Source organism: Ranitomeya imitator, chromosome 1 (assembly GCF_032444005.1).
Source record: "Ranitomeya imitator isolate aRanImi1 chromosome 1, aRanImi1.pri, whole genome shotgun sequence".
NCBI classification, from domain to species: Eukaryota; Metazoa; Chordata; class Amphibia; order Anura; family Dendrobatidae; genus Ranitomeya; species Ranitomeya imitator.
The window spans coordinates 861,765,392-861,775,085 of record NC_091282.1 but is presented as its reverse complement, the minus strand read 5'-3'; the positions used below and the strand labels follow the sequence as shown (position 1 = coordinate 861,775,085).

General features: G+C 46.1%; 1 protein-coding gene across 2 annotated transcripts in view; it reads left to right on the top strand.

Annotated features, from left to right (window-relative positions):
• The first annotated feature begins 1,966 nt into the window (after window positions 1-1,966).
• UBXN8 (UBX domain protein 8) overlaps window positions 1,967-9,694 on the top strand; it is a 65,908-nt gene continuing 58,180 nt past the window's right edge. The window contains exon 1 of one of the 2 annotated variants that reach the window (XM_069742285.1): window positions 1,967-2,189. In XM_069742285.1, coding sequence (XP_069598386.1) covers window positions 2,105-2,189 — 85 coding nt within the window. In that variant the 5' untranslated portion in view covers window positions 1,967-2,104. The remainder of the gene's footprint in view (window positions 2,190-9,694) is intronic. The other variant, XM_069742291.1, reaches the window with a different exon arrangement.

Here is a 9,694-nt window from a genome sequence, read left to right as displayed (position 1 = left end):
AAAAACGCATGCGTCTTGCTTTCCTATATTTAACATTAAAAACGCATGCGTCTTGCTTTCCTATATTTAACATTAAAAACGCATGCGTTTTTTTTGTATGCGTTTGGCCGCGTTTGACGATGTGTCTTTTTGTCACTTGCGGCTTGGTGCGGAAATGCAACATGTAGTAATTTCTAGAGGCGTTTTTTTGCCGCAAAAACACGAATGCGTTCGATTGCGTCAAAAAAACCTATTGTTGTCTATGTAAACGCATGCGTTTTTAACACATGCGTTTGGTTGCGTTTTTGAACGCATGCGTTTTCATAGAGAAAAACAAGTCTAGACACTGATAAGCCACCCCCCACCATCAAGGTGATAAAGGTATCCAAACCCTAACCCTAAAGGGATCCAAACCCTAACCCTAAGCCAAAAGGGATCCTAACCCTAACCCCAAAGGGATCCAAACCCTAACCCCAAAGGGATCCAAACCCTAACCCTAACCCCAAGGGGATCCAAACCCTAACCCCAAAGGGATCCAAACCCTAACCCTAACCCCAAGGGGATCCAAACCCTAACCCCAAAGGGATCCAAACCCTAGCCCTAACCCTAAACCCAAAGGGATCCAAACCCTAACCCTAGCCCTAACCCCAAAGGGATCCAAACCCTAACCCTAACCCCAAGGGGATCCAAACCCTAACCCCAAAGGGATCCAAACCCTAGCCCTAACCCTAACCCCAAAGGGATCCAAACCCTAACCCTAGCCCTAACCCCAAAGGGATCCAAACCCTAACCCTAATGGGAAAATGGAAATACATTTTTTTTTTTATTTTTCCCTAAATAAGGAGTTGATGAAGGGGGTTTGATTTCTATTTATAGTGGGTTTTCTAGTGGATTTTTATGATTGGCAGCTGTCACACACTGAAAGACGCTTTTTATTCCAAAAAATATTTTTTGCGTTACCACATTTTGAGAGCTACATTTTTTCCATATTTTGGTCCACAGAGTCACGTGAGGTCTTGTTTTTGCGGGACATTTTTATTGGTAACATTTTCGGGCACGTGACATTTTTGATTGCTTTTTATTCAGATTTTTGTGAAGCAGAATGAACAAAAACCAGCTTGTGAAATTTCTCATGTGTACCAAAAGCGCAAACGCAGTAAAAAACGCATGTAAACGCGTACAAACGCGGCGTTTTTTTAACCGCATGCGAAAACACATGTCTAAAAAACGCAGCGTTTGTACGCGTTTACATGCGTTTTTTTCACCACTTGCGGATGCATTTAAAACGCAAATGTGAAACCAGCCTTATGCACAGAAACAAAAACGAAAAAAAACTACATGCAACCAAGCTGTAATCTGACTCAGATTACAGCTTGGTTGCATGTAGTTTTTTTTTTTTTTTTTGGGGGGGGGGATGGCGCCAAACTCGGGAACAGCCCCGGGTGGCAAAAGCTCTAGCTACGCCTCTGGGCTGGATGAAAAAGCCGTGTACTGTGTATTTCTAATAGACTGTGTGAAGTAACACGTTAAAGGAAAGTTTTGTTTGAACTTGCTTGGGTCACTGCTGTTTCACTGTGCTACCGCTGCATCACAATGGGTGCACTGCTGCAAGGCAAGGTGCACTGTGGGTGCCGCACACCTGTGCGTGGGTGCGCTGCTGCAAGGCAAGGTGCGCTGTGGGTGCCGCACACCTGTGCGTGGGTGCGCTGCTGCAAGGCAAGGTGCGCTGTGGGTGCCGCACACCTGTGCGTGGGTGCGCTGCTGCAAGGCAAGGTGCGCTGTGGGTGCCGCACACCTGTGCGTGGGTGCCCTGCTGCAGGACAAGGTGCATTGTGGGTACCGTACACCTATACACAGACACATCACCATACTGCCGGCCGGTGAGGTGCATTGTGGGGCCGTACACCTATACACAGAGAGATCGCAATACTGCCGGCCGGTGAGGTGCATTGTGGGCTTACAGCGCGTGCACTACAAGACGACAAGGTGCATTGCGGCTATTGCATGACAGGTGCATTGTGGGTCCAGTACACAAGCAGCGCTCACAGCACCAACTACCGCAGAACTAGAGCGGTTTCCGGTCACGTGTGACCTCGGACACACAGGTGGTTCCTGCTTCCGAGACATGGCGGCCGGGAGCCGCGCTCCAGTGTTGTGCCTGCTGCTGGTGTCGTTCTTCATCCTGCTGTGTCTGAGGAGTCACCCGCTAGGTACTCGGTGCCCCTCAGTCACTGTTCTCGCATGTTGCCATCTGTGCCCTGCGTCTTCTCCATGCGTTATGTGCTGTATGGCTGGCAGGAAGTTTAACCCTTTGTGCGCACTAGCCTCTTTGATGAAGTGACGTCACAAGCCTGTGGATCTGGGCACGATAAGTCCTTTCTCACTGCCGGCAATCAGGAGATGAGCGGCGATTAAAGGGGTTGTCCAGGCAAACAAACCTTACCCCTGAGGAAGGTATATGTGAAATAATACACTCTACCTTATCGCCTGCATCCGAGAAAGCAGTGATGTCATTGTTCTCTTAGCTGTCGGACTGTTGTGACCTGTCATTGAGCGTCATCAGAAAACAGCTGAGAATTCACCTGACCGCTGCAGCCAATCACAGGCCATCTCCAGGACATTCAGGAAGAGATGGCAAGTGGGAGATATAGTTTCAAATGAGATGCCAATCCTGGCGTGACCCCTGAACTTTAAATCTACAGGGTTGGGGTCTCCAGCCTCAGTGCTTGTGCAAAAATGAACCAAAGTTACGGTTGTCAATCCAGCCAAACGCTCCAAACATGGAAATCTATGCATCCGACGTTTGTTAAATCATTCTTAAAGGGTTGGTACCAAAATAATATCCAGAGTATAGGCAACAACTTGCTGATCTTTTAGGGGTCCACTACTGGAACCCCCACTGAGTCCATTAAGGGGCAGCCTGAGATGGCAGAGTCCAGTGTCTGGCTAGCTCACACTGAATGCTGGACAATGTTGACTTTCCACTTTCTTCAGATGGGACAACAGTGTGATCCTAAGATCTGTAGTAGATACTAATCCAACAAAAAATAAATATTGTGGCAAGACCCGTCAGATGCTGTGTGTGCTGCAGTTTTGTCCCCCGTACAGCGGGCACTGTGATGAAGGATCTGTGCCCACAGTGCTGCTGTTTTTTAAGCCTTGCTGATTCATGTCTATTTACTATCCAAACATTTTCTCCCATCTAGACATGGGTCAAAGTCAATCCGACCCTCTTTTTTGCAGGGCGGCGGAGTTGCTTTTTACTGTTTAGATTTGGCCTATACAAAGGGTTTGTCTGGGCTTGGCACAAATGTCTACAATGATTCTATGTCACAGCGTGCGGCACAATTCCCTGGTAATCCCAGTGACCACAGATGTGCAATATGCATATATGTCCCGTGTTCTCTATCCAGTTGGCTTCTCTCAATAGAGGAGAAATGACAGAATTTTGACGAGTGTAGTCAGTACATGGATGAAAGTATGCAAATCGCACGCATGCTGTCACGTGTCTGCCCTCTCACACCGGAGGATCACGACAGCGTGCACACTCACATATAGAGTAACTGCGGACTTTTTTTCCAAGCCTGGACTACCCCTTTAAAAAGCACCAGATTTGACAAAATGGCTCATACTGCCTAATAAGTTTGGCTCCTCTTTAGACTGCTTTCATTTTGAAGTCCGAGTGGGTGTGCTCAGACAGTTTTCACTGAGGATGTGTACTTTTCCCTGTATCATGCTGACCAATCATAAGCAGAAAAGCACACGCCCCACCATAGTTTAGAACAAGTTTCTCAGTGTGTGAGATGTACGGTTGTGTGAAAATGTTTGCCCTTTCCTGATTTCATATTCTTTTGCATGTTTGTCATACTTATATGTTTCAGATCAAACAAATTTAAATATCAACCGCTTAATCCCCAGAGCTTTTTCAGTTTTGCATGTTCGTTTTTCGCTTCCCTTCTTCCCAGAGCCATAAGTTGTTTTTTTTTTTTCCATCAATATCGCCATGTGAGGGCTTGTTTTTTGCGGGACGAGTTGTACTTTTGAACGACACCATTGTTTTTTGGGTTTTACCATGTCATGTACTACAAAACGGGAAAAAAAAGTCTATGTGTGGTGAAATTGCAAGAAAAGTGCAATCCCACACTTGTTTTTTGTTTGGCTTTTTTGCTAGGTTCACTAAATGCTAAGACTAAAGGTACTGTCACACTAGACGATATCGCTAGCGATCCGTGACGTTGCAGCGTCCTCGCTAGCGATATCGTCCAGTGTGACAGGCAGCAGCGATCAGGCCCCTGCTGGGAGATCGCTGGTCGGGGAAGAAAGTCCAGAACTTTATTTCGTCGCTGGACTCCCCGTAGACATCGCTGAATCGGCGTGTGTGACACCGATTCAGCGATGTCTTCACTGGTAACCAGGGTAAACATCGGGTAACTAAGCGCAGGGCCGCGCTTAGTAACCCGATGTTTACCCTGGTTACCAGCGTAAAAAAACAAACAGTACATACTTACATTCAGCTGTCTGTCCCTTGCCGTCTGGTTCCTGCACTGACTGCTGGCCGTAAAGTGAAAGCAGAGCACAGCCACAGCGGTGAGTCACCGCTGTGTGACTCACTGCTGTGCTCTGCTTTCACTTTCACTTTACGGCCAGCAGTCAGTGCAGGAACCAGACGGCAAGGGACAGACAGCTGAATGTAAGTATGTACTGTTTGTTTTTTTAAGCTGGTAACCAGGGTAAACATCGGGTTACTAAGCGCGGCCCTGCGCTTAGTTACCCGATGTTTACCCTGGTTACCGGGGACCTCGGGATCGTTGGTCGCTGGAGAGCTGTCTGTGTGACAGCTCTCCAGCGACCAAACAGCGACGCTGCAGCGATCCGGATCGTTGTCGGTATCGCTGCAGCGTCGCTAAGTGTGACGGTACCTTAACCTGCCTCTATGATTCTCCAGGTCATTTCGAGTACATAGACACCAAACATGTCTATTTTTTTTTTTTATCTAAGTGGTGAAAAAAAAAATCCAAACTTTGTTTAAAAAGACAAAAAAAAAGCGCGATTTTCCGATACCCGTAGCGTCTCCATTTTTCGTGATCTCGGGTTGGGTGAGGGCTTATTTTTTGCATGCCGAGCTGACGTTTTTAATGATACTATTTTGATGCAGATACAATCTTTTGATTGGCCGTTATTGCATTTTAATGTATTGTCACGGCGACCAAAAAAATGTAATTTTAGCGTTTTGATTTTTTTTTCTCGCTACGCCGTTTAGCGATCAGGTTAATCCTTTTTTTATTGATCTGGCAATTCTGAATGCAATAACAAATATATGTATGTTTGATTTTATTTTTGTTTTATTTTGAATGGGGCTAAGGGGGGTGATTTGAACTTTTATATTTTTAAAAACTTTTTTTTTTTTTTTTACTTTTGGCATGCTTCAATAGTCTCCATAGGAGACTAGAAGCTGCCATAGCCCGATCGGCTCTGCTACATAGAGGCAATTTTCAGATTGCCTCAATAAGGCCGGGATCACACATAAGAGAAATACGGCCGAGTCTCGCATGTTAATACCCGGCATTGCCGCCGTCACTCAGGAGCGGAGCGTGCGGCTGCATGTATTGCATATTTCTCCCATGTGTGATCCCGGCCTAAAGCAGATTTACTGACTTGCTATGAGCGCCGACCACTGGATGGCGCTCACAGCAAGCCGGCACTGACAACCATAGAGTTCTCCAGGAGACCTCAGGTTGTCATGTCAACACACCGGTAATCTGCGATCTTGTGACCGGGGTCACCGGTTTGTGTATTTCTGGCCCAATGGCCAGAAGTGCAATTTAAATGCCACTGTCAGAGTTTGACAGTGACATTTAACTGGTTAGTAGCCGTGGGTGGATCGTGATTCCACCCGCGGCTATTGCGGGCACATGTTAGCTGTTCAAAACAGCTGACATGTCCCCAGAAAGAGGTGGGCTCACCTCCGGAGCCCACATCAAAACGAGGGAGACCGACATCGGCGTAAATGTACACCCGATGTCGGTAAGGGGTTAAACAAAGATAACCAGGGCCAATTTTAGGCAAAGTGGGTCCCTTGGCAAAAGTTTAAAATGGAGCAGCAAATGCTCACATATTGCACCATCACACAAACATTTCGGCTGTATTTAGATGCGCTGAGTTCAGGCTGCTAAACGAGTGTGATAGACAATATTGAAGCCGTACGATGCTTGTTTCAGGGCTTCTTTACACCAACTGAGGAACAATGGTGGGGACAGAATAATCACTAGTAGATCAATTTGTCCCCATACCGAATCCTATTATCAGCAGCATATCTTCAGTTTTCACCAAGCGATGTGCTGCTAAGAACAATGATTTTTGTTCCGGCATAACCAATCCAATCACTTGATAAATAGGCAGCATTTTGCTTGTTCAGTATAATACACCCCATAGTCCTCCATATAGTGTAATGCACACCTCATAGTCCTCCATATAGTATAATGCAGTTCTCATAGTCCTCCATATTGAACAACGCACACCCCATAGTCCTCCGTAAAGTATAATGCACGCCCCATGGTTCTCAATATTGAATAATGCACTCACCATAGTCCTCGATACAGTAGAATGCAGCCGCCATATAGTATAATGCACCCCATAGTCCTCGATGGAGTATAATGTAACATCCCATGGAGTATAATGCAACCCCCTCATATAGTATAATGCAGCCCCCCAACTCCCGCTATAGAATATAATTCTGCCCCCATATAGCGTAATGCAGCCCTCTCTACTCCCGTCATAGACTATAATGCAATCACCCTCATATAATGTAGCCCCCATATAGTATAATGCAGCCCTCACACTCCTGTCATAGAATATAATGCAGTCTCATTCCCCGTCTGCTCCAGACTCTGCAGAGCATCTTAGCAGCTGGACTGCCCGGCACACAGCATGGTGCACGAAGAAATGATGTTATCGGGCACCCGCTGTGTCAGATGAAGATGTGTTGTCCATCCTCCATTGTTGCTTTCAACTGTATCGGCATCTATGATACTGATACAGTCGAATGCAGCGCACAGGGGAAGCGGCGCTAGCGCTGGCTCCCCTGACTCACGGGCTCCATAGCTTCCGTGTGGAATACCGCTATTTGCAGCACGCCACTGGCTGGGGTCCACTGGGAGTCCTAGGCAGCTGTCTAGTCTGCCTGCCCCTAACACCAGCCCTGAAGATAACACAAGTAAACACAAGATGCAGCTTTTAAATGAAGGCCTTTATCATTAAGGGATAAATAAATCCAAACTACAGGGCCCTGTGTGAAAAACTGATTTCCCTATCATTCAGCTATTAGATAGCTGGCTGGACCACCGTAAGCAGCAACAACTGCAATCAAGCTTTTGCAATAACTGGCAATGAGTCTTTTACAATGCTCTGGAGGAATTTTGGCCCACTCATCCTTGCAGAATTGTTGTAATACAGCCACATTGGATGGTTTCCGAGCATGGAACATCTTTTTAAGGTCATGCCACAGCATCTGTTGGATTTAACCTTCGTCAGGCCGCATAACTTTACAACATTTACAGGCTGCAGAGGTACAATTGTACCTTCATATATATTTTATTGAAATTTGGCCAATATATTCTGGACCAAAACTGCAGAGATGTCACGAAATTTCAGCCCTCTACGGCTTTTCGAAAAAAAAATTATTGCAATTTTAAAACGGAATAGTTACAATTGTACCTACTCAGCCGGACGAAGGTTAAAGTCAGGACTTTGACTAGGCCACTCCAAAATCTTAATTTGGTTTTTCTTAAAGGGAATCTGTCGCCTCATTTTTCGCATATAATCTGCAGCTTCCGCCATTAGGGGCTTATCGACAGCATTCTGTAATGCTGTAGATAAGCCCCCTATGTATCCTGAAAGATGAGAAAAACAAGTTAAATTATACTCACCCAGGGGCGGTCCGGGTCCAGAGCCTCCCATCTTCATGCGATGACGTCCTCTTCCTTGCTTGGGTTGCGGCTCATGCGCAGGCGTAATTCTCTGCCCTGTTGAGGACAGATCGAAGTACTGCAGTGCACAGGCGCTGAAAAAACTCAGAGAGGCCCAGCACTTGTGCACTGCAGTACTTTACTCTGCCCCCAACAGAGCACATCAGTACACGCCTGCGCAAGAGCCGCAACATGAAGCAAGGAGGATGACGACATCATATGAAGATGGGAGGCGCCGGACCTGCAATGCCCATCGGACCCGGACCGCCCCTGGGTGAGTATAATCTAACTTGTTTTTCTTATCTTTCAGGTTACATTGGGGCTTATCTACAGCATTACAGAATGCTGTAGATAAGCCCCTAAAGGCGGTGGCTGTTATGATGCTGTGGTCTAGGAGCAACATGGAACGAGCTCTGAAGGAAGTGGTAACTGTACTGACCGCAGTCCTTAAGCTCAACACAACACTAGAAGCAGCCGTGGAATGCTCCTAACTCTCCCTAGGCATAGCCTAAGAGCTAACTACCCCTAAAGACAGAAGCAGGAAAACTATCTTGCCTCAGAGAAAATCCCCAAAGGATAGATTAGCCCCCCACAAATAATGACTGTGAGTGGAGAGGGAAAAGACATACACAGAATGAAACCAGGATGAGCACAGGAGGCCAGTCTAGCTTGATAGATAGGACAGGATGGAATACTGTGCGGTCAGTATAAAACACTACAAAAATCCACGCAGAGTTTACTAAAAATCTCCACACCTGACTAAAGGTGTGAAGGGTAAATCTGCTTCCCAGAGCTTCCAGCAAGACAGAATTAATTCATACTGATAAGCTGGACAAACATAGAAAGCACTGAACGGATAAGTCCACAATTTGTGAACAGAACAGAGCAAGTAAGAACTTAGCTTTGCTGAACTGGTCAGGAAAACAGGGACATCCAAAGAGATGTGAATCCAACCAGGAACCATTTACAAGTGGCACTAGCTGAAGGAACAGCCAGACCTAAGTAGCCGAGCAGAAGAGAAAATAAGTGGAGGCAGCTGATGACAGCTAACTCCAAGGAGCAGCCATACCACTTGAAACCACAAGAGGGATCCCAAGAGCAGAACTCACAAAAGTGCCACTTACAACCACCGGAGGGAGCCCAAGAGCGGAATTCACAACAGGTGGCCACAGCTTATATGCGAAAAATGAGGTGACTTTCCCTTTAAGCCATTCAGAGGTGGACTTGCTGCTGTGTTTTGGATCACTGTCCTGCTGCATAACCCAAGTGCGCTTCAGCGTGAGGTCATGAATAGATGGTCGGACATTCTCCTTCAGGATTTTTTGGTAGACAGCAGAATTTATGGTTCCATTCACTACAGTAAGTGTTCCAACTCATGAAGCAGAAAAACAGCCCCAGACCATCACACTACCGCCATCATATTTTACTGTTGGTATGATGCTCCTTTTCTGATATACTGTTAGGGTGGTTTCACACTTGCGTTTTTGTCTGCAGCATTTTTTTCAAAAAAACGCATGCGTTTTTTTTCCCTATATTTAACATTGAAAACGCATGCGTTTTTGTTTGTACGCGTTTGGTCGCGTTTTGAAACGCATGCGTTTTTTTTCTGCATGCGTTCATTTTCAGAAATGCAACTTGTAGTATTTTTGAGAGGCGTTTTTTGGACCAAAAAAAACGCATGCGTTTTCATGCGGTTTTTTTTGGGTCAAAAAATACATTGGAGTCAATGGGGACGCATGCGTTTTTTTGTG